A 24,709-nucleotide genomic window follows, 5' to 3' on the forward strand; every position below is an offset into this window, starting at 1 on the left:
TTTCTCTCTTTCCCAGTGCACCAAAAAGGAGGAATCTTCCCATTTGGTTCTGTCTCTGTTATGGTCTATTCATTCTTCTTCCTTCAGCCTGAGACTCCCCAAGTCAATCCTTAAGTTTTAACACACCTATGATGTACACCTGGTTCTGTGTGCACACCTGGCTTTGGGCAAAATTGTGAAGGAAGCAGAGTTACCAGTAGTGACCCCAGATAGCCCTTTAGGGTATGCTTCCCAAAGCAGGCGTGGGCATCCCACTTCCTGAGAACAGGACCATTTACCTGGGAAATAAAGGGTTTGCTGTGATACTTCCAGGGATGTTGGCATTTCAGGTGGAGGACTAAAGCTTTAAGCTCTGATGATGGAATTTCTGGCATCAGTGAGCTGGGTGGAAACGTGTAGAATTAGATCTTTCTAGTATCCTTGAAACCATAGTACATAGTCTTCCATCGAGGTGTCAGGCTGGCCTTGTGGTGGAATAATTCTCAGCCCTCAAAGATGTCATAAATTGTATGATCCACATTATAAGTGCTCTGGGATTCCGTGAGATGGATCCAATTGCATTACTTTGTTGAATTGTGTGAGAAACAAGAAGAGAACAGAGGAGAGTAAGCTATTGTGTTCATCCCGTGATAAGTACCAGTGCAATACAAGGGCATTAACATTCCTGATGCTGGCAGAATCTATTCAGAGCCATAGAAAGCTGCAACCAGAAGAAATCTCATGAAAAGCAATTCATCTGTATAGTGCAGGGTCTTCAAACTTTAGCAGGTATCAGAATCACTTGGAGGACTTGTTAAAGCATAGATGGCTGGACCTCACCCAGAAACCCTCCAGAGTTTCTGGTTCAGTAGGTCTGGGGTGAGTTGGAAAATTTGTATTTCTAAGAAGTTCTCAGGTGAAGCTGATGCTGCTCTTGTAGGAAACCTTTGGAAACTGTGGGTCCTGTGCTTTGTAATTTATAAAATGCTCTCCCATAGTGATCTCCTATGATCCTCTTACACCCTGTGACCTTGTGAGGCAGGTACTTCACAGATGAAGAAGTAAGTCCAGAAAGACTGTGATTGCTAAAGTTCACCCAGCTAGTGGCGAGCAGAGCTGGGACTCAGAGCCCCTCACTCTTACGGCCGTTTTTCTAGTTCTAAAGTGTACCACTGAGGAGTTCTAGGACGTTGGCTAAGTGTGACCAAAACGTGACCATCAATTTTCTAACTCTTCCTGTAGGATTCTTTTTATTCACTTTGCCTTCTGCAGTCTGCAGTGAGCTATAATAGTTGGGGAATTTTGGAGATTTGTGAAGAAATAGTTGGAGGAGGAAGCAAAGGGACTAGAGGGAAGAAGTTTCTAAGAAGAAAGGTCTGTGAGTGATGAAAGGGTCCCAGTTAGGCAGGAGCTGGGAAAGGAAGCCAAGGAGAGGCCTGCTGAGGGAAAGGGGAGGGGGAGCAAGCTAGTAGAAAGTTAAGAATCCTGAAAGACCTTTCATAGCACTTAGGCATTTAGCTTCACAGGACAAGGTGTGTGGTGTTCTGTCCTTCAGCCACTTGGTTACTCTGCCACATCAAAGTCTAGCCTGTTTCTGATGTAGAGTGTTTGCGAAGCCCCTCCCACCCACCCTGGCATTCTTTGCTATTTACTATAAAAGTAGTGTCAGTCTTTGAAAAATTATGAAGCTCTGGATATGTTTCCCTCTCAGCCCCATGTGTTCCTTGTATTTATCAAAATGGAACACTAACAAATATTTATCCAGTTTTATAGATGTGTTGATGACAAAGACTACCAGGTGCGTCTCCCTGCCATGGTGATTATTTTGCTCAATACATGATTGACTGAGATGTCTTCAGTGTATTATAAACACACATTAAAAATAGCAACCTAAAAAAAAGATAAAACTGACAAATAGGAAGTTCCATATTTTTGGATGCAATACATTGCCAACCTCGTTATTAGGACACAAAACAGATAATCCTTAGTGACTTGTATAACTTTATATAATGATTCTTCTTCAAATAAATGTCTTTTTGGCTCCTACAATTTTTTTTTTCATTTATAAAAGTTTTTCAAATTGGAACCCTTTTTTTTAAATTTTTTTTTTTTTTTTTTTTGGTTCAAATTGGAACCCTTTCAAAAGAAGCTTTGTTTTTTTTTTTTTTTTTTTTCTGTGTGTATGTCCTAATAACCTAGGACATATAAAGATCTGGCTACTTTATCAAAATTTCAAACTCACGGTCCAATTTCAATTTTTAGCATCCACTTGTGACCATAATCATGAAGCTAAGAAAGGATATTGCATTTTCATGTTGCATTTTTGTCAAACAGAAAATGTTCTTAAATTGGCCCAGTACTCTCTACTTTGCTAATCAAAGGGGATTAAAGGGGTTCAAATCACTCAAGATTTGTTACCACTTATTTCTGTGTGTTATGAAAACAATTTAAAATTAATGAAATAAAGATTCTTAATATTTTTATCATTTCCTACTTAATGTTCCCCCAAAACATTGATTTAAAAGTTGAAAAGACATATAAGTATCAAGAATCTGTGACTTAGATTTTTCTTTAAAGTAGTAAGAAAAGTGAACAGGTCCGCATATATTGTCGGTGCCAGGTCGGAGAGATACTGGTGCCATTTAAGCTTCAGTTTTTGTTTTGCGAATTGAATAAACAACTGCTCTGAAGAAACGAAAGGAAACTATAATGTTTGAACTATAAGATTTCTGACGTTTATTGACTCTCTGGATCTCCCAAACAACTTCCTGTCCTCGTAAATTTGCTCCTGTGCTTGGTCAGATGCAGGTTTGTGTTATTTTTCCATTGCAGCGTGTGAATATACCAGTTTTATTTCCAGCGGTTAGCTGCTTTTAACCTGGACGTGGCTGTGCAGTAGTGCTGACTAAACCCAATGTTGGATGTGCTGTGTGTGTGTGTCCACTGTCACATTCAGTATGTGCCATGGGGCTGCACTTATGTGCATGGGTATAAATACCTATTTCACTATTATCTCTGTCCTCTACTTTATCTCCTTTGGGGTTGTCAGTATTGACTGTTGAATCTAAATAATAAAGCATGTACAGGAAATTAAAATATGTAAAGCAAAATACAAAAACTATTTAAAAAATCCGACTGCATTCTATTGCTTTGGAACTATATTGAATGACAGAATACTCATGAACGAAAGGAGAGTCATCACAATGGATTGATCTTAATGGGGGCAAAGAGTTAAGTTTTGAGGTCAGGCCATAAAGGTAAGAACTAAGACCAACCAAAGGAAGGGCAGACTCCTGCCAGCACCATTTAAATGGTGCCCTCCCTTCCTTCCTTTCTCTCCTTGCAACTGCGTATACTTAAATTCACGTAAGGTATATGATTCAAGTTGATGGTATGTATCAGTGCTTCTACAACATTATTTTATTTTATTTTTAAAAAAATTTATTTATTTTTGGCTGCTTTGGGTCTTCGTTGCTGTGTGCGGGCTTTTTCTAGTTGCGGCGAGCGGGGGCTACTCTTCGTTGTGGTGCGCGTTGTTTCTTATTGCGGTGGCTTCTCGTTGCAGAGCATAGGCTCTAGGCACGTGGGCTTCAGTAGTTGTGGTATGCAGCCTCAGTAGTTGTGGCTCGCGGGCTCTAGAGCCCAGGCTCAGCAGTTGTGGCGCACAGGCTTATTTGCTCCATGGCATGTGGGATCTTCCCGGACCAGGGCTCGAACCTGCGTCCCCTGCATTGGCAGGCGGATTCTTCACCACTGCACTACCAGGGAAGTCCCTACAACATTATTTTAAATCTTCGCAATAAATCAATAAGATGGGTGATATTATTCCTGTTTTGTCCCAAGAGAGAAAGTGACTTCCCCAGAGCAACATAGCTAGTAGCTGGCAAGGCCAGGATTTGAACCCAGATCTACCTGGCTCTAAAGTCTAATCTCTCAAATACACCGTATTAGAATGGTAAGAAACCTTAGAGATCATGTTTTATAACCACTTTATTTCACAGATGGGAAACAAGACTTGCCCCCTTTGCTGCTTCCCTCAGTCAGCGTGGATAATGGGGTGTCAACTGTATATACTAGACTTCGCCAGGATTTCCCAACTGGGGAAATGGAGAGGATTTGGTGCATCAGAGAGTGATGGATAAGATTTAAGAATTTGGTCAAGGGGGATGGGAATGAACCAGTTAAAGGAACTGGAATTACATAGCCTGACATGAAACATAAATCTGGCTCTTCAAGTGAATAGTTAGTTGATGAAGGATAAAGACCAGCTGGGCTCTACTTTCCATGTGCCAACGCAAGAAGAAAGGCCTGTGTATTTTGCTGGGTGGGGGTATAAGTCAGTTGTAATCAAGAAGTCCTGATGGGGGTGGGGTGTTGGGAGGAGGGTGGCTCGTGAGAATAGTGGGATAGGGGACCCTCCCCCCACCTGCCACGCTGGAAGCTGCCTTCTGCAGGTCTCTATGTTTTCCTCCCCAAGTTAAGAATAGCATTGCCCCTCTCAATAGCTATAGTTAAAGAGTAACATATTCTTAATTGACCCATCAGAACTTCCTGCACCTACAAATGTTTCTACTCTCTGATCCATCCTGCCCACTGGGGTTAGAGCTATTTTCATGAAGCACAACTCTGATACCAGTTCTCTGCCCAAAGATGGCCCCAGAATAGCTATTTTCAAAGTGTGGTCGATGAAACCCCAGAGGTAAGGTTGCCAGTTGCAGCAAATAAAAATATAGGATACCCAATTAAGTTTGAATTTCAAATAATCAACAGAAAATTTTTTAGTATATCTATGTCCCAGGCAATATTTGAGCATCCTGTATTTAATCTAGTAACTCCTACCTGGGGGAACTTAAGATCCTTTTCAAGGGGTCTTTGAGGTCAAAACTATTTTCACAGGACCACTAAAACTTCTTCGCTGTTTCCACTGTGTTGACATTTGCACTGATGGTGCGAAATCAACAGTAGTTAAAAGTGCTGGTGCCTTAGCATGAATCAGGGCAGTGACACCAAAGTGTACTGGTGGACGTTGTGTGATGCACAGTCTCTGTCATGTGCTCACAGTAAAAAAAAAAAAAAAAAAAAGCCAGTTTTACTTAAGAATCTCCTTGATGAAGCAGTAAAAATGATTAGTTTTATTAAATCTCAATCCTTGTGTAGATGTCTTCTTAATATTCTGGGTGACATACTGGGACGTATGTATAAAACATTACTGCTGCATACAATGGTTGTCTCACTTGTGTGATGGTTTGAGGTGCAAAGCTGAATGGTTGCTTTTTTCATGGAACACCACTTTTACTGACAAACTTTGGTTATTGAGACCTAAGTATTTGGCAGATGTTTTCTTGAAAATGAATAAAGTGAGCCAGTCACCTCCAAGAAAAAACTTGACAGTGTTTGTGCCAATTATAAAATTTGAGCTTTCAAGTGAAAATTAGAATTTTGAAAAACTTCTGTCTACCACTGAGAGCTTGACAACTTCCCAATGCTCAAAGACTTTCTGATGAGCTTGGTGGTGATAACAATGAATGTGGGGTTTTTTTTTTTTTTTTGATACTATAATGAAACATGTCAATATTTGGAAAATCTGTGTAACTCAGTGAGTCAAAATATTCCAAATGACCAATGCATGATATTACCAAATTCTGCATCAGTAGAAAGATCCATTCACAGTGCAATATAAACTGAGTGATTTTAATGTAACAGTGTATAAAAAGTTTGCACTGTTATGGTTTTAAATTCCACATTTCAACTAACCTTTAAAAGTCCAGTTTTGGTGTCATACCAAAGAAGAGTATCCATAATTATCTGAAAAAGCTATTAAAATGGTCCTCCCTTTTTCAAATTCATATTTGTGTCAGGCTGGATATTCGTCCTTTATTTCAACACAATCTATCACTACAGATTGAACGCTGAAGGAGATAAGAGAATCTAGCTGTCTTCTTTTTCAGCCAGACAGTAAAGAGATTTGCAGAAATATAAAAGAATGCCATTCTTCTCATTATTTTGTTTTCGAAACTAGAGTTACATTCCTTTAAAAAATTATGTTAACACGTAATGGGCTTATTACTATTTTAAAGTGAACTATAAATGATTTTTAAAATGTTCTCTGTTTGAATTTTGCATATGGTGAATATCAAGTGAGACCATCTACGTGGCAAAAGCTCTTTGGGGTCTACCATAATTTTTTAAAAAAATATTTATTTACTTATTTATTTAGGCTGTGCCGGGTCTTAGTTGTGGCACACAGGATCTTTGTTGTGGCATGCATGCGTGATCTAGTTCCCCGACCAGGGATTGAACCTGGGCCCCTTGCATTGGGAGTGCGGAGTCTTACCCACTGGGCCACCAGGCGAGTCCCTACCATAATTTTTAAGAGTGTGAAGGGATTCTGAGACCAAAAAGCTTGAGAATCACTGGCCTACAGGACAACACCTAAACTGGTGAACCAGATATTAGAGATTCCTGCCATTCTACTCCAACCTGCCTTTGCCACCTCACTTATCACGACTGTCTCTGAAGTAACCACAGGTTCCAGCCTAACCACCTACTTACTGATTTCTGCACATGTTCTGCACTTGTCTGCCTGACTCTGTGCATGCCATTCCTCTACCTGGAACACATGTCCACACCCCCTTTATCCACCTGTCTGGTGGTTAGTGGGTCAGAGCTACCTCCGTAGGGCCTGAGGATGGAGAGACTCATTTAGACCCAACGTCACAGTCTGTTTATGGCTATACTGTGCAGATAGCCTTCAGGATCTGTTTATTTGTCTTCCTTAATTAGAATTCCTGGAGTGCAAAGGACCCAATTTTTCCCTCTGTTTATATTTTTTCCCATCTAAAGGCCAAGTGTCCTGCCATAAACTTTATGGGATTTTTGTAAATATTAGCTGACAATTTCTACCGATATCTGTGGGCTTTTATGATCCTGTGCAGATTAACCAGAGTATTTAGTGCCTGCTGTGAGCAGAACACTTGGCAGTGGGGGAAAGGGGGCTAAGGAGGTGATCCTTGCTTAAGGACCTGAACTGTGCTTGGAGAGACAGGATTTATAGCCAAAAAGCAATCAAACAAGACACAAGAAGGTATGTAATCAAAGGAATAACCAGGTGCTGTAGGCCTTTAGGGAAGGGGAGATGGGAGCCAGGGCACACGCGTGTTTGCGGTCGCTGGAGAAATCTGAGCAGGCTCCTGGGAGGAGGCAAAGACTTGCTGGGGACTCGTTAAACAGGGAGGGTTTAGTTAGAGGCCAGCAAGGCAGGATTTTGGGTCAGCAAATAAACACAAGCCAGGGCAGAGTCAGGAATGAGCACAGCATGTTCACGGCCTAATGAGGAGGCTGCTGACCATGGTGAAGGTGAATGGTGTGAAATGATAAGGTTGAAAGCTGGTTAGAGGAGTTTAGATTGGACTTGGAAGGAAGGAAGAACCAGCTTTTTTTTTTTTTTTTGGTTAGGTAAGTGACATGGTGTTTTTTGAGCCAAAGATGGGCTATTTGTGGGAGGAGGAATGGAGATGGCGCATCTAGTTAATGGCCCAGGGGTGTGAGGTGGTGAGGTTCTGGACTGGGGTATCAGCAAGGTTTTTGGAATGAAATTCACGCAGGTCACCACGTCTTCTAGAATGCCAGCGTGGAGCCTTTAAATGGCAGTGTTTTATATATGAAGGCCTAGGGATTAAAACTCCACAGTAGTGTGTTAGTGACATAATTGGGTCTTATCATGTGTGGCTGATTTAGAGGTGAAATCTTTTATTCTAGCCTTTCCTCATGTTTTATTGTTTCAGCTACTAAATAATTGTGTGTGGTTTTGGGCAATTTACTTAACTCCTCGGTGTCTTGGTTTTGTCATCTGTAAAATGAGGGCATTAATAGTTTAATAGTACCTGTCTCATAGCCTCGTTATGAGAATTACATGAGGTAATACATGTAAAGTGCCTATTTTTGCGCCTGGCACATAGGAGGCCTTTAAAAAATATTAGCTATTATTATTTATTTATTCAGTAATTCACATTATCATGGGAATATAAGTATTTAAATTACCCAATGGGCCAAAGCATTCAGTGCTAAGCTGAATGAAGGCCCTCAAAAAAAGAAAAAAAAAAAAGCTTCCTGGAGACACGGCAAAGATGGGATTCAGAAGCTGGGATGGAAAAATGTTAAAAATTCTAATTCCATAAACTCATTAAGATCTAAAGTGTAAAACTGGGAGACCCAAGTCACAATTTAATCTTGTCACTTCTCAGCTTAAACACCTTCACTGGCTCCCACTGCAGAAAAGATAAATCTGGTCTTTTCAGCAAGCCATCACAGCCTTCCTTCCCCAGCCCAGCGGCCTGCGCCTCAGCTGCTCTGCACTCCTGCTAATTTTCAAACACATCCTATCCTGCACTGCAGTCTCCCTTGCCTTCACTCTTTCCCCCAAAGCTCATTCCTCTTACCCCATTTATACACTATAAAATTAATCACCTGTTTTTAATAGACTTTATTTTTAAGGGCATTTTTAGGTTTACAGAAAGATTGCACAGAAAGTAGAGTTCCCATAAACTCTCTCCCCCAACAGTTTCTCCTTTCATTAACATCTTGCATTAGTGTGGTCCATTTGTTACAACTGATAAACCAGTATTGATACATTATTCTTAACTAAAGTCCATAGTTTACACTAGGCTTCACTCTTTGTGTTGTACACTACTATGGGTTTTGACAAATGCATAAGAATAATGTCCTATGGCCACCATTACAGTATCATACAGAATAGCTTCATTGCCCTAAAATCACCCTGTCCTCCACCTACTTATCGCTCCCTCTTCCCCTCCCTGTCAGTTTTTAAGAATCAGTTAAAATGCCATCTCTTTTGTGAAAATATCTCAGAATCCCTCTATTATGAATCTCTTTGATGCTTGCATAGCACTTTCTTCATACCTGTTATAGCACCTGTTCTTAACGGGTGCCTTGTGAATGCTGGCTGAATTGTGAGCAAATATTAGGGCGGGATTTTGCAGAACAGGTCTCAAGAGGCAAAGCTTTAGACCTAGAGTTCTGAAAGCGACAAGTGTACTTGTGAATTTTAAACATGCTTCAGGACTCAGGGGTCCATGGATGGGAAACTCTCTGAAGGGAACCGGCTTCTGTCCCTTCAGATTTGGGCTCAGAATCAGCCTCGGGTGAGGTGGCCCAGGCCAGCTTTATAAATATTACTAACTAGGCCTCAGGGCTCTTTCCTTGCCTCTCCTCCCCTCCAAAAACAAAGCAAAAAAGGAAAAGGACAAGGAAGTTGGTTGTTTCCATCCATCTAGTCCCGGTGCCCCTCTCTGGAAGACCCCTGGAACGTCTGTTTGGTACCCCCCTCTCTCTCCCCAGATGGCTCCCAACAATTGAGGGTGCCCAGCGTGCCTTCTTTGGCCAAGGAGCACCTTCCCTTAATTTCCTAGTTCACGCTGAGCTTTTTGCTTTATTTTCGCTTTAAAGACTTTGTTCTCAAACATTCTAAAACGCTGTAGGAACATGCAGATCAGAAAAGCAAATAAATCGAATCTTGTGAAGTAACAAAGCAGACGTCCTTATTCAACAACCAGCACAACGCTAAATGGGAAATATCAGTCATGCACTAGAGACAGTAGATTCCCCTCCAGACGGGAACTGCCGTTTGCAAAAACCCCCACCCCCGAAAATGAGGCAGTGAAGGTACCGTAAAACAAACTCGTCTCCTCAGCTCCCAAACGGGAGTCTGCAGTTTCTAGCAGCACTGCCTGTTCTTTTACGCGACACAAGCAGTTTGCAAGACCTCGGGCTTTTACTTCCCAGTACCTGCCTCCTAACACACGTGGGGGTGGAGAAGGAGGGAGGGAGTGGGAAAGAGAGCTGTCTTCCCCCTCCCCCAACCATCTTAAAGCCCACAGCGGCGCCAGACCCAGCGCTGGGCGGGGTGGGATGAGGGACACTCTGGAAACCAGGTTAGATCTAAAGGTGCTGTTACCTGGGGCGGCGAGTGCTCTCCAGACAGCCGGGCTCCCCCATCCCCCCGCAATCGGAAAGGGCCGAGGAAAAGTGGGGGGCGGGGGCTCCAGCCCGGCTCCGGAGCGGTCTGGGAGCCGGGCAGAGCTCCTCGCCAACCGAGCGACAACCGCCCGCCGGCACCTGTGCTCCCAGGGGGCGGGGCCTCCTCCAGGTGTGCTCCGGGGGAGGACGACGCCGACAGCCAAGGCCAGCCGCGGGAGCCTAAGCGTCCCCCGGCCCCCGCCCCGAAGAAATGCCGGGGGAGGAGCGGTTAATCCGCACCCGGCCTCGGCGGGATCCGCGGGCCCCGCCGGGGGGAAGGGGAGAGCACGCCGCGGTACCGAGGGGGTTAAGCGGGAGGCCCGCGGCTGGAGCGCGCTTAACCCTTCGGCGCCCGCGGGTCTGCCGAGCCTGGCCGGGGTGGCGGGCCCCCGAGTCCCACGCGGCGGCTACCCCGACCGCGCGGGCCGTGCTGGGGGAGCCGCGGGTCGGCCTCCGATCGCCGGGGCGCGGCGCGGCCCGTGGGAGGCCCGGGGCGGGCGGGGGGAGGGAGGGGGACGCGGCGGCGGGCGCGCAGCGTCGCCAGGGCGAAGCCGGCGTGCGGCGCGGCGCGGCGGGCGCGGAGCGAGCGAGCGAGCGCCTCCGTCCCCGGATGTGAGCTCCGGCTGCCCGCGGTCGCGAGCCAGCGGCGGCGCGGGCGGCGGCGGCGGCGGCGGGCACCGGGCACCGGGCACCGCGGCGGGCAAGCGGGCGGGCATGGGGGGCGCGCCGAGCGGCCCCGGCGGCCGGGCCGGCATCCTCGCGGCGTCCCTCCGCTAGAGGGGGGGGGACCAAGCCAATTCTCCTTTGCAGCAAAAAATTACATGTATATATTATCAAGATAATATATACATCCGATCTTATTTTTTAAAAAAAGTTTATTTTGCTCCGATTTTGAAAAAGAGGGAGCGTGGGTGGCCAGCGGTTTTTATAAATTATTCTTATTTTCTGTTATCTGTCCCCGTCCCTCCCCACCCCCTGCTGAAGCTTGAATAAGGGCAGGGATCGCGGCTCCTACCTATCGGTCACCCCCTTACCCGTTCCTCCCCCGCCCCAACGCCTAGCACAGTGCCCTGCACACAGTAGGCGCTCAATAAATGTTCGTGGATGATGATGATGATGATGATGAAAAAAATGCAGCATCAACGGCAGCAGCAAGCGGACCACGCGAACGGTGAGCAGCCAGAGCCTGGGCACCCGCTGCCAAATCTAATCCTTGTCGTGGTCCTCCTCTTCCCACCCCCCTCTGCCTTCTCACCCCCCTCCCATCTCTGATGCGCTGGTGGGTTGAGGGGGTTGGAGAGGATGCTTCTAGCTCGGTGTCGTCTACATAGAAAGGGGAGATGCGTGACAGCCACTCCGTTCTCCCCTTCAGGCCTTGAATGTCAGAGCTAATTCTGCATTTGTGGGGTGGGGGCGGCCGTGGAGTCCGTGGAGTACTGGGCCGCCGGAGGGGCGGCGAGCCGAGGTGATTCGGCTTCAGTGTCCTCGGGCTCAACTTTCCTCCAACGCTCCCGAGCGATGGAAAGGGGGTGGCTATGAGTCTTCAGCCGGAGCCCCCTTTCCAGCCTCTTCATCTCCTTCCCCGGCCCCAGGTTAATTAGGAAGAAGGTCTCTGGTGGCATCCGGAAAATTCTAGGATTGCCAGGTTTCAACCTTCTTGCCGGTGGGTGAAGAATCCCCCTACCCTTGAGAGGGAGGCTGGGTCTCGGAGTCGCCGGCCAGGGGGTCGGGTGGAACGCGTATTCCCGCTCGCAGCGCCGCTGTGCACACGTCGGTAACCTAGCAATGCCCGGAGAGTCGCTGCCGCTGTGAGGCTCTGCGCCCCAGCCCGGCCACGTGCAGTTACCATGCCGGCCCGGCTGGGTCGAGGGAAGGGGGCGCAGCTCCTGGCCAGCCCTCTTCACTCCTGCTTGGAGGTCACTGGATTCCCCCACAACCCTCCATGGGCTCGCAGCCTTCCCGCTGAGCGCTCCCCAAGGGAAGACTTGGGGCGACTCCTCCCCTGGCTCAGACCGTCTGCTGCCCAACCCCGCGGCCCCCTCTCAGGCTGCTGGCCAGGCAGACGTGTGCTCGCTTTGACTCTTCCTTGCTTTTTACTGAGCAAGAATTGGTTTTGCAAATGCCCATCCCTCTACCTCTGCCACCACGCTCCCTTTGACTTCTGTCTCAGTAAGGAGGTTGTGACCAGAGGCAGGCAGGTGCTGGGGTGACCTGCCTGGGTCTTGGCCTGACCCCAGGCTGGAGAGGGCTTTGCACATGGAACACCCTTGGGGTTCTACCCTGTGTACACTTGGATACCAGCCTACACTGAGGTGATTCCTGTTTAGGCCTTGAGGGCCCCTGGCATAACCCAGCCTGTCTATCCTAGCTGTAAGGGTGCAGGCTGCCTGCCTTGTCTGTTTCTTTGGATGCTGGCTTGGCCGCTGCAGCTGCAATTTAAAATGCAAAAAAGCCCTAAAGATGTTTTCTGTTTTCCAAAGACTGTGGAGGAAATGAGTACCAAGCATCATGAATTTTCATTTGCAGGAAGTGTCAGTGCATAATCTAGGTATTGGTTATGGGGCTTTTGGTATTGCCCTGGTGCCAGTGGAGGATTTTTTTTTTCCATGCTGAAAAAAATGCATTTGTGGCTATGGAAAGATGTTGGAGTAACACCCTGAAAATGATTAAGACTGTTGAATTATTGCCACTGCTTTTTTTTTTTTTTTTTTTGTGATGGTAGTTATTTTGAAGAAAAGCTGTTGTATGTATCTGTTAACTCATTAGAGATACATGGGTTTTAAAAGTCAGAAAAGATTTGAAATAAATGTGGGAATGACCTCAGTTTGTCTGAAGGAATGCACTGGAAGACTCCTTGTGAAGACACGGATGTAGGGAGTTACTAACCCATTGGGCGTGATGCAGCAGTGGTCCTGTGTTACTGACACTTTGGGCAGGGCTTGTGGACTTTTCTTGCTACTCTTGCTGACCAAACCCTGCTTCTGAAAAATAGAACATGAGGTTTCAAATGGAAACATGGGGATGATTTCCCTACTGTTCTTGATGGGAAACCACTTGAGCTTTCTTCTGACACTGGATTCTCATTGTTTTGTTTTGTTTTTTAATTTTCCTTTTTCTCCTTCTTCCCAGAGGCAAACTATGCAAGAGGCACCAGGCTCCCTCTTTCTGGTGAAGGACCAACTTCTCAGCCGAATAGCTCCAAGCAAACTGTCCTGTCTTGGCAAGCCGCGATCGACGCTGCTAGACAGGCCAAGGCTGCCCAAACTATGAGCACCTCTGCGCCCGCACCTGTAGGATCTCTCTCCCAAAGAAAACGTCAGCAATACGCCAAGAGCAAAAAACAGGGTAACTCGTCCAACAGCCGACCTGCCCGCGCCCTTTTCTGTTTGTCACTCAATAACCCCATCCGAAGAGCCTGCATTAGTATAGTGGAATGGAAGTATCCTTTTTTGGGGGAAGGCTTTCTCGTTTTCTCTTTTACCATCTGTTCTTTAAAAGAATTTGCTTTCTGAAATGGCACTTACAAAGTGATAGCATTTTGGAATGTGAGCAGCAGAAGAAGTTGTGTGTAGAGGGTTTCATGGTATATAATTTCCTATCTCCTCTGGGTGCAGAGGGGTATCTCTCTGGGTAGGTATAGGCTACTCTGTGTGTGTGTGTGTGTGTGTGTGTGTGTGTGTGTGTGTAGTGGGGGAGGGAGTGACAACCTGAAACTTCAAAGTGGTAGATAATTAAAATATGAAATTAACCTTTGGTCATTTGACACTAGATGGTTAGTTTAAATGCACCATTGTTTTTTGGCAGTGGTATGCGTTGAACCTATTGCAAATAAGGTATGCTGATTAAAAAAAAAAACTGTACTAGAAATAAATACATTTTTGACCTTTAGTGGAGTCTTCTCATTTTGAGGTTTGGAATTTGCTTCGGAAACTCCAATTAATGCTAAGATGGCTTGTAGATCTGACATTTGGTGAGTCTGATTGTTCAGGTAGCTACAAATATGTACACTTGCTTCATAGGGAGGGAGCAATTTGCTCATCAATGCTATGACTTCCTGGAATTTCCTTTTGACAAGTTCCAAAACAGCATTTGAAACGTGAGCGTGAGGGAGCATGTGAAGGGAGAGGTTTGTGTGTGCCTCTTCTTTCAGCGCCCGTGTGGGTTAGAGCACAGCCCTCTCAGTGGAGGAATTTGCAGTTGCTGCCTTTATAAAAAAATTCTGGCTGTGTCCTTGGACTGGAGTTACATTTCTGGGTGTCTCCTTTGTATTTTTAAAACTGAACTCCAACTGCCCCAGGAGGGTTGTTAGGGCCCAGATCTTGGAAAACTAGGGTGTGCTGCCTGCTTACTCCCTCCCCTAAACCTGGAGGCCAGGTTCCAGTGCCTGCCACTCTTCAGAAAAGGTTGACTGAGGCCTTCTTTCTGAGCAAATGGCTTTCTAATTAGTCAGATGATTCATCCGTTTGGGTAAAACACAGCATTTCCTTCTCCCAGAAGTATATTTGGAGTTGACCTGGGCCTTAGAGCAGTTCCTAAGCATGGGAAGGAGTATGAATAAAGGGCTTCCTCACGGAGCCCGGGGGGGTGGGGGGTGGGGGGGGGGAGGGACGGTCATGCTACAAAGGGAGGGGGTCGGTGACCCGGGCTAGAAAGTGGAGCTGAAACCCCCGTATCATTTGAGTGCCTAGCTAGGCAGCTCTTTGCACGCCCTCTGTCTTAGCTGGCTACTTTCTGTGCTCTCAGAGAATTAAAATGAGGTAACTGTCTAGAAAGGTTTTGGAGAGAGTAGCCAAGTGTAGGATTTGAGGGGTTTTCATGTGCTTTTTCCTTTTTAGAACAGATGTCTCCTCTCCAGAGGGAGTTGCGGTGTCTCTCACATGGCTGGGGTTGTGTGGATGTGTTTTCTCTTTAGGTTCTTTTTGAGTCTGAGGACGAACGCTGGTGTCGGCCCAGGAGGGAGCCGACTCCACAGGGCCCCTCAGGTGGCACGGCAGCAGTCAGAGGCACAGACTGTACTTAGCCAGAAAGATCTCGTCCTCCTCAGGTTGGCTTGACGTGACTCTGAGTAAGCAGAGGCCTCTCGGTGGGGTCATTAATTTCATGTGGAGTGAGGTGGGAGGCCTGGTGCTGTTTCTCTTTGTGCACAGTAATTTGTATATAGTAATTTATGTGAACGGAGTGAATTCCTGGATGGTGCTGCCGACTCCCTTTCCCGCACTGCCAGACGTGTGTGCAGGAATTAGGGGCTGTGGCTGCCAGTGCGGGGAGAAGCCGCCCCTACAAATGGGGAAGTTTGCACAATAGATCCTGAAACGATACACGATTTGTTTTTTTCAAATGACAGTTTTCTTCAGGTTCAGGGAGCAGGGTACAGGCAGCCTCCTAAAGCCAGCAGTGCCAGGCCCTGTCAGCACGGGGAGAGTGAGTTTTTACCTGCTGTTTGCCTTTACACGCAGGCAAAGCAGAGTGTCCTGCACTTGGGGAACGAGGAAGGAATATTTAGGGTCAGACCCACCCGTTTCTCTGATGCTCTGTTCTGCTTGGCTTGTCAGAATCTTGTGGCAGTGGGAGAGGATCCACCAGTACCTAGAGTCTGAAACTGGACCACCATGAAGAAAAAGTACTCTTATGTTTGCTTTCCTGAACAGCATCAGTACTTCTCAGATTTGCTGGTTTATCATTTAGGTAGCAGGAAATTAATAAGGCAGAATGGTGGTGTGGGGGAGGGGAGAGACAGTAAGTGTGTTTCCGTATAGGATAGCCCTGGGGCAATTGACTTTTAAAATCTTGGAAGGAACTGCCAAAAGGAAAAATGAAAAGGAGATTCTGAAGTCTTTTTAAGGTGGACTGCCTTAAAGTTGGGTCCCTACATAAGAGATTTTGTCATACTAGATGAGTTAAAAGAATAACTATGAGGGAAGGATAACTGGCTTTAAAAATAAGCCCATCAAATTAGTAAGGGAATAATGTCTTTCACGTCCATATTTCAGTGAGCGTTAAAGTTCTTCAAGAGGCTGAGGCTTCATGAAACTCAACGTATCCCCAGAGACATGAGGGGTCTCTGTTTCCTTCAGCGTCTTTGGATTTCCCAGAAGGAAATCAGGATGAATGGAGAAGGTCTGTGCATATCCTCAAAGCTTTAGGACTTGGAGATGTTTAGTGGAACTGTAGCCTTGCCTTTTGTGGGTGAGTGTATGGGAGAAACAGTGTCGTACAACCAAGCCCGGAGTTGGAGATTAGATTGGTGCTCGTGAAACCTTGCATTTGGAAAGGCTGAAAACCAAGAGAGGAAAAACAGTCATTTTGGCAGATGTCAAATTTTGTATTGCCAGTTTTGACAGTGTCTCATAATAACACCAGAAGGTTTAAGCAAGTATCTGTTGAAGGCTGCTCTCAGAGTGATTCTTCCAGACAGACCCCTGAGATTTAGAAATGTTAAATTGAACTCTGAAAGTGTCTGGTGGTGATTTCTTATGGCCTTTTATTTAATTTGTTTATAAATTGAACACAATAACAACACGTTATAAATGGAGCTCCGGTCCGGCTGTAATCTAAAACAGTGATAACCGCTGATTAGTAAGGAAGGAAAGCGGAGGAGGGAGGTGAAGCCTGGCTTGCTTGTTACAGCGAGGGATTGGAACAGCCACCAGACGGTCACAGGTGGAATGGAGAAGGTCCTTGGTGACTTGTCCTATCCCAGTTCAGACAGAGATTCAGACTGACCCAGCCAAGAAGAGCCTCCAAGAAAACGGCTGTAACACATGGTGACAAGGATTTGTGGAAGAGGTTTGTCTCATGATGGCTTTTCTTTGTGTCTACAACAGCCAGGAATTTAGCTCTCTAAGGCCCTTGTTGCTGTGAAAACGACACGAAGTAGAAACCTGTTTCACACAGTGCCCTAATTGGATGTACTTTTAGGTTTTCATATAAAATGTCCAACAGAAGAATGAGTGTAACGTGATCCTTGCAACAGAAGAAAAGGGCGTGGAGACGTCATTTGATAGGAAGATCTGCTGTGAGTTGACCACTAACTATTACTCCTGCTGGAAACCTCGTAGTCACAGCAGTCAGTTGAATAAGGATTTGTGTGTAAAATTTTCATTTAAAAAGCAGTTCAAAAGTGGTGTGATCGGGAGTGTGACGAGAGAGATGGTTTATGTTGGTGTAACACATATATACCTTAACAAAAATTTTCAGACCATTTGACATATTTATATTATTGGCTATTTTTGCCAATTGTGTGGCCTTAGCTATTTACATCCCATTCCCTGAAGATGATTCTAATTCAACAAATCATAACTTGGTAAGTGTCCTTAGAGTTGCTGCTTGTCCTGATGTGTGCTTGTCATTTACCTCTATACTGAAGCTGGAAGCTGGCAGCTGGCTTTCTGGGTGGTTGAAGTTAACAGCTATGCATGTGATGTTTCACGGAGCTTTGCAACAGTGGTGTGTGTTTTTTTTTTTTTTTTGACCTGTATTCTCAAATTTATACTGAATGAAAGTGTTTAAAGTCATGAATCTTGTATAAATAGATGTGGAACTTTTCATGGAAGAGGTTTGTAGCAGATTTAAAAATAACTTTTCTCTCCATATAGGCTTTTTTTGTCGACCATTCTTTTCCTAGTAATGTTAGCCTTTTTTTTTTTTTTTAATCTAGTGTTATTTGGGAGTTGTGGGTACTTTGGTTAATTTTTCTGGTAAGTAGAGAGTTATCATAGCTTCTGTACCAGAACTATTAATTTTTACAGAAGTAGAACACAACAAAACTAATCCACGTAGCACATAATTTGGTGAGTGTACAGTAGAGTATTGAAGTTTCTCCACTTAGTCCTATGAAATGCTCCAAGATAAAATGACTCTATGGTGAAATAAATTGGGATACTTCCATATACCTTATTGCTCTCTTAAAGATTTATAGTGCACATTAACTCAGTAAAAGCTCCAGGAAGGTCTGTAGTTAAAAAACCAGTTTCATTTTGTTTAACTCAGCTAGTCCCTAAAAGTAATTGGTCATGGATTCTTTAAACATTTTTTTGGCAGAGTGCATCACAGTGTTTCATGGAACTTCCTTTGGGAAAGGTTGATATAGTTTAAAAAAAAGCACTGAAGAACACTGGAGTGGGACTAGGAGTTGTCCCAGTGGACTGTCAACTGGCTGTATTTTGGGGCATTTCCCAGACCCTTTTTGCATTGCCATTTACCCCCTGTCATTTCGGGGGATCGGATGGGAAGATCACCAGGGTTGTTTTTACCTCTGACATCCTGTAATCTTTCCTTGATGATTCAGAAGCCATTTCAGGATTTTTCTGGTGCTGCAGCATCCTCTTTGCAAGGATCAGTCCTTCATGAGTGGAGGCCGTGCAGAAAGGAGGTGAATGAGGGGCTGGTCCCGGATAACAGGAAATTCTCCCTATTGTTTGCTTTCCCTAGCTGGTTCCATTTGGTTTTGGTTTCTCATGCTGAAGCTGTATTTTTGTAGGGCTGGATGTTCTTAGCTGAGTGTTGTAAAGTCAAAACTAGTGAGGGGAGAGCTCTGCCGGGGTCTGTAGATGTTGACATTATGCTCTTATGATTTTAGACTTCATGGTTTATGTACAGGATTTCCTGTTACATTTAAAATGTGTGGCACATTTCAGATGTAGTGTGATGTCTCTTCATATTTGGGCTTTTGTAGTCTGATGTGTAGGGAATTTTAAAAAATTTTGGATACTGCTACTGAAAGCACAACTGTAAATGGGAGTTGGAAACACATGTAAAGACTTACTGTTAGTATATATTTATACTGTGCTAGAGATGATCTGTGTGACTTTGGATATTTTAAATAGCTTCTGATTTAGTTGTAGACATGTGACTTTAGACAATCATTTCAAAGGAAAAGCAGAAGTAGTGAAAAGCCCCCATCAATGGGGCTAGATCATCACAGTCTAGGCCACAGATGGTGTCAGCCTTGTTACCAAATTTAACAACGTGGATGGTGACCCAGTTTGTTGCTTTTTGTAGCTCAAGAGAACATGATTAAACAAACTTAGAAAATAGATACCTTTCTGAAAGGCAGATTAATTCAGATCAATGGAATAATTAATGTAGCTGCATGTGTAAGTCAATTAATATTCTGATTTTTTTTCCCAGGGAAATTCAGGGCACTAATATAAGTACTGTTGGGCCATTTGGATTTCTCAGCTAATAAGTGAGGGAATAAAACATAGGAAATGGATAAATCTCTCTTCCTCCCCCTGGCAGTCCCTCCCCAGTGGATCTTTTATTGACAGTTCTTAAAACACTGGCCTTTTGTGGGTGGGAGAGGGCAGTGTGCTAGTTTGGCAATCCTTTCTAAAAAACCCAACATATATTTCTTTGACCTCTTAACATTCTGAAACTTATAGCATTCAAGTTTGTGTCTTGTGTTCACTTGGCTGGTCACATGGCCAGACGAGTTTAAGCTCTGCCTAACTCTTTAAATATTTCCTTTCTCACTGTGGGAAGGGAAGATCTTTGTGGATTCCCCCCTGACTCTTAGCAAGGTCCCATGCCATGTCAGTCCTCCTGCCAGGGAGCCGGTTTTTTTGTTTTTTTTTTAAAACATTTGACCCAATTTGTACCAAAGTGATTGCTCTATTTTTGGGATCGGTTTAGAGGCAGCTGAACGAAGCTTATTTTTCATCTGTAGTAAATACCTTTCAATTAATGTGAATGGCAAAACAAAAGGCAGAGACTGATACGGATTGCAAAGCTGTACGTGTCAGGGAGCTGGTGGTTTCCTTTGCCTCCAAGCTCTGTCGGGAATGTAGATGTTGAGCGCTTAGAGTACGATTCAGGGCCAGCTCTGTGGAAGATGATTCTGCCTGTTACAGGTAGTTTGCAGTGAAATTATTACTTTTGTTGGGTAAGAAATGTGGCCATCTCCCTTGGTCCAATGTGCATTTGGTCTGGGTTGTACCTAACTGAGCCAGCTTTGGGGATTTGGAGACTACCTTGGGGGCAGCAAGTTTTCCCAGGGTTAGATTTAAAAAAAAAAAAAAAAAAAAAATATATATATATATATATATAAACAATCTCAAGTTTCTATGCAGCTTTCATTTGTGGACTTGCAAGGACTAGTGGAGGCTGTAGCCATGGAAACGGTGCAACTCAGTTCCCACAGCAATCTCCCTCCTAGATCAGTCAGTAGCAGGATTTCCTCAGTTCCACTTATTGAAAGCGTATATCATTTATTTAATTTTTTTCTTAGCATGGGGCAGGGGGCAAGGAGCGCTTCTTTATGGAGTGTCGTGTGGGGATGATCACAATCCTGTACTTCACTGTGTTGGAAAATGCTTTATTTCGCTTCCCAAACTTCAGTTTCTCATTAAGTCACAAACTGACTGAACGCTTCAGCCTGGGCATCCTGCTACTGGAATTCCCACCCCACCCCCGGGCCCAGTTCTCCATAGCGCTGACCGGCCTCAAATTAGAACTGTCCAAAGAGGGGCGCCCAACTGCCAGCCCTGACCTTCCTTGATGTCTGCAGCCACCGAGGGCGGGGCGCGTGGCCTAGGCCGCTCTGTCCCTTTACCAGGTGCTCAATAAATGCTTGTGACACTCAACAAGAAGGTTTACTCAGTCTTTGACCCCCTTTTTGCCCCCTTTCTCATCTTGCCTTTGTGTTTTTAGACTGCTGACACTTGGCCTCTATAAAGCCCCTCATGTCTTCCCCTTCCTCTCCATTCACGTTGCGGTCAGATGGCTTTTGCTAGAGGAGTGATCCTGAGGTTTCAGGGGCGACCTGTTGCCCGAGGGAAGGCTGGGTGCTCCTTGGTCTACCCGACCTTTTCTGGTTCACCTTCTGTGCCTCTCCTTCATACTCACCCCCCCACCCCCGTCTGTTAGCCCACCAGCTGATCGTAAACACCCCTCCCTGCTCTTGGCCGCCTCCTGGCCTCTTCTCCGTCTGAAATACCTCTTCCTCTCTTCCACCCCTTTGTCACCGTCACTGTCCTTAGAGCTGCTCAGGAATAATCTCAAAGGATGTCTCTTCTGTGAAGCCTTTTCTGACCCTGATTAGAAGTAACACTCTTATCTGAACTGCTCCGCTGGCACTTTGCATATAAAACACCTTATATTTTGGTTATTTATGTGCACATCTTATCTTTGTCTTATCAAGCCTCTTCAGAATACAACTCACAGTGAATCATTTTGGAACCCCAATAGCGCCGAGCCTGACGGTGTGTAGAAGATGGTCATGAATGCGGGTTGTTGAGGACCACTGAATGAACACTCTCAGGAGAAGTTCCTCACCCAGTCTTTCCTCTGAGCCGTACTCAGGATTTCCTTGTGTGGCAGGTTCCTCTGCGGACTCTTTCGAGGTCCTTGGCGGGGGGTAGGTGGGAAGTTCCACGTGTTTACTCCTGAAAAGCTGAGGGTCTCGTGACCCTGCTTCTCATGTACCCCTGGCTGAAGGCACCGTGGGAGCTGGGTTTCCGAGCTGAGCAGCCTTGTACGTTTTGTGCCCCAGCTCCAGGGCTCCGAGTAGCAGAGTGGTGGCAGCATCTCTGGGAAGCAGTGCTGGCTGGGGACTCCTGTCAGGGGGACCAGACGCCTTATGAGGGCCAGGAGCGCTGTGGGACAGCCTACTTTGATTGCATTCTCTCCTCCATGGCCGAGATTCCCACGCAGTGTTTCCTGGGCTTAAAAAGCAAGTTCATGGGCTCTGCATGGTCCATAGTTTAGCATCTCACATAGTGAGTGGTGTGAATTGAAATACCTGAAACACAGTTTCATAACCTGTCTCCTTGGGCTTTGCCTAGAAGGTGGCTTTTATTTCCGTACCTCATCTCCGTGGCTTTGCTCTGTTGTCTTTCTGTTTGAATTGCGAGTATAGTTCTGCACGCCTAGATGCCGTTTTTCTAGGAGAGCTTGTGTGCTGCCCTGAGTTCAGCCTTCTCTGATCCTTGGCCCCACCTTCCACCCCACCTGCCTATGTGCAAGTAGTACTTGCTTTCCTCTTTGCAGATATTCACCCCTTTCCGCCTTATTCTATAACTGCTGTGGGAAGTGGCTTGGTGTGTGGGGTGCAGTTCTGCACATGGGCTTTGGGCTCTGACAGCCTGGCTCTTTGGCTGATGAGCTGAGTGACTTTGTTTTTGTTTTTTTAAATTAATTAATTAATTTGTTTTTGGCTGCATTGGGTCTTAGTTGCTGCGCGCGGGCTTTCTCTAGTTGCGGTGAGCAGGGGCTACTCTTCATTGCGGTGCGCGGGCTTCTCATTGCGGTGGCTTCTCTTGTTGTGGAGCACGGGCTCTAGGTGCGCGAGCTTCAGTAGTTGTGGCACGCAGGCTCAGTAGTTGTGGTGAACTGGCTTAGTTGCTCCACGGCATGTGGGATCTTCCCAGACCAGGGCTCGAACCTGTGTCCCCTGCATTGGCAGGCGGATTCTTAATCACTGCGCCACCAGGGAAGTCCAGAGCTGAGTGACTCTGGATGAAAGTAGCATGTGCTGATTCTGACTGGTCTTGATGGTGTTGTGAACTTAACCCTGTGCGGGCGCACAGTAGGCACATCAGGAAATGCACTTGGAATGGGTGGGTCCATAAATGAAAGACCGTGTGGAGTTCCATGGCATGTCCTTATAGATCAGTAGTTAATTTTCAGCAATTGGCTAATGATTAATGTTTGCTCAAGAGGCTGACTTTCATTGTCCAATATTAATGAGAATCCCAGGAAGCACCTGTCAGAGTTTGCCTTGAATTTCAGGATTGTATATTTCTTGGCAAATTTAACTCTTTATATCTGAAGCAGGAGAGAAGGAAGACAAATGCTTGATACTTTTTGAATCCCTGCCTCATAAGCTGGCTTCTGTGTTCAGCACTGTGTGTGAGCCACGTGTGAGAGGTTGTACTTGGGTGGGTGTGTGAGTGTCACATTTCATGTAAAGGTTGGTGGGGCAGCAGAATGCCCAGAATAGATGGACTTGGGGAGTAACATTTAACCCAGAGCTGGTGAACCCATTTATGCCTTGTACAAGTAATTGCATGTCTTTTGTCGTCTTGCCTCATGTTGACAAAGAACAAGTTACCCAGATTGATGTTTTACTGAACAGACTTGGATTGAGTATCAGCAGTTTTTCAGGAATCAAACCCAAGTCTTAAGGAATTCAGATTTACTACTATTAAAGTTCCTTAAGAGGAATTCCCAAACCGTCCTCACCCTTTTGGTTTGTTAAAAAGCGAAGCTCATTGCTTTATAGACACACCTCGAACACTGGAACTTCTGTGCTTAGACCCTTGAAAAATGAACCTGTCTTGGAGTGAGGATATGTTGGTGTATTGGCCAGAACTTGTTGGATTACAAGTTGCAGAAACACATATTGGCTTAGTTGGGGAAAAAAAAAGTATGTGTGTGTGTTTGTAATTTATTAACTTAGGTAACTGAAAAGTCCAAAGGGTAGAAACTGTTATCAGACACAGTTGGAAAGGGGGCTTAAAAGAGGGTCTCAGGATCCCACCCTGCACCCCAGCCTTCCCGTCTCCCAGGCACAGTCTGACTGGCCTCCAGCGGGTCCCTCTCACACACCGCCTGAAATGTGCATCCCGTCAGCCCACTTTGGGGAGGGTCTTTGGGGAGATGCATTCCTTCCTTAACCTCAGCTCAAGTTCAGTATTTTGAAATGATTGTGTGAGAAAGAGGAGACCCTTGTAGCAGATTTGTGGTAGTCTCCTTTTTGAACCTTCCCCATCAGCATTTAACTGTTAACTGTCTGCAAAACGTGAGAAGTGCCTGATATAGAGGGGTCAACTTGCCCAGCTGCAGAGACACTTATGTCTTGTTAACTACAGGTGGTGGTGGTGGCGTGGGACTCCAGAACAGACCCTCAACTGCTCCTCCCCTGGGAAAGTCTCTAAAGAAACTGCAGAGGCCCTGGGATGCTGGTGGTTGAGCGCAGTGTTACTGCTGCTTGGACGACGTGCCCTGGGAAGCGACGTCGGTGGGTGTCCTTGCCCTGGGGGGTGGCAGTGGAGGTTGGCAGGTCATCCCAGAATAGACGTGAGCCTCCTGTCATGCTCACACTCCTGGGGCCCTCCGCCATCAGCACTGTAGGATGTGTCCCCAAGTCCTGTTCTGCCCATGTGATTGAAATGAGGAAAGGTGAGATTGCTATTCTCACAGCTGGGGTTCTTGTGGGCAGTGAGGTGTTTGGCTGGGCAGGCAGAGCTGGCACTGGGAGGTGGGCACAGTGAGAAAAGCCGAAGATGGGGTTGGAGGAGGAACTGTCTGAGCAAGGAACTGTCCTCTGTCTCTGTGTGTGTGTGTGAGAGCTGGGGGAGAGTGTGGTGGGTGGATGGACCACTGGGTGTTTTTGACAACACACACCTTGTAGCGTGAAGCCCTTTTCTGGAGATTTTAACTGTGCAGGGCTCCAGACACTGCCCAGGCTGGGGAAAATGACTTTCTTCTCCAGAACCTCAAAGCAGTTATTTCTGCTAATTTCTTTTTCCCCTCTCTGCTGGCTGAGTGGTAAATTTAGAAACCACCTGTTGAAATTATTGAATGAGTGAACATGAGAGTCAGGCTGGAGGGAATTGGCAGGGGGTGACCTGAGGGAGGGAAGGCCAGCTCCAGACTGCTCAGGGAAGATGTAGCTGGCAGATGGACCCTGCCTGGGAAGGAAGGAGGAGGTGTCCTTGGTCAGCTTGGCCTGTGGATTCACAGCACGCTGGGT

At 45.9% G+C, this 24,709-nt stretch overlaps 1 protein-coding gene across 4 annotated transcripts in view; it reads left to right on the top strand.

Moving 5' to 3' along the window:
• Positions 1 to 10,912: 10,912 nt before the first annotated feature.
• The window catches only part of CACNA1D (calcium voltage-gated channel subunit alpha1 D), a 319,290-nt gene continuing 305,493 nt past the window's right edge, over positions 10,913 to 24,709 (top strand). For 3 of the 4 annotated variants that reach the window (XM_036868410.1, XM_036868411.1, XM_036868409.1), the window contains exons 1-3: positions 10,913 to 11,185; positions 13,144 to 13,453; positions 17,212 to 17,317. In XM_036868410.1, the coding sequence (XP_036724305.1) occupies positions 11,119 to 11,185; positions 13,144 to 13,453; positions 17,212 to 17,317 (483 nt within the window). In that variant the 5' untranslated portion in view covers positions 10,913 to 11,118. The remainder of the gene's footprint in view (positions 11,186 to 13,143; positions 13,454 to 17,211; positions 17,318 to 24,709) is intronic. The other variant, XM_036868407.1, reaches the window with a different exon arrangement.

Source organism: Balaenoptera musculus, chromosome 11, assembly GCF_009873245.2.
Source record: "Balaenoptera musculus isolate JJ_BM4_2016_0621 chromosome 11, mBalMus1.pri.v3, whole genome shotgun sequence".
Taxonomy (NCBI): domain Eukaryota; kingdom Metazoa; phylum Chordata; class Mammalia; order Artiodactyla; family Balaenopteridae; genus Balaenoptera; species Balaenoptera musculus.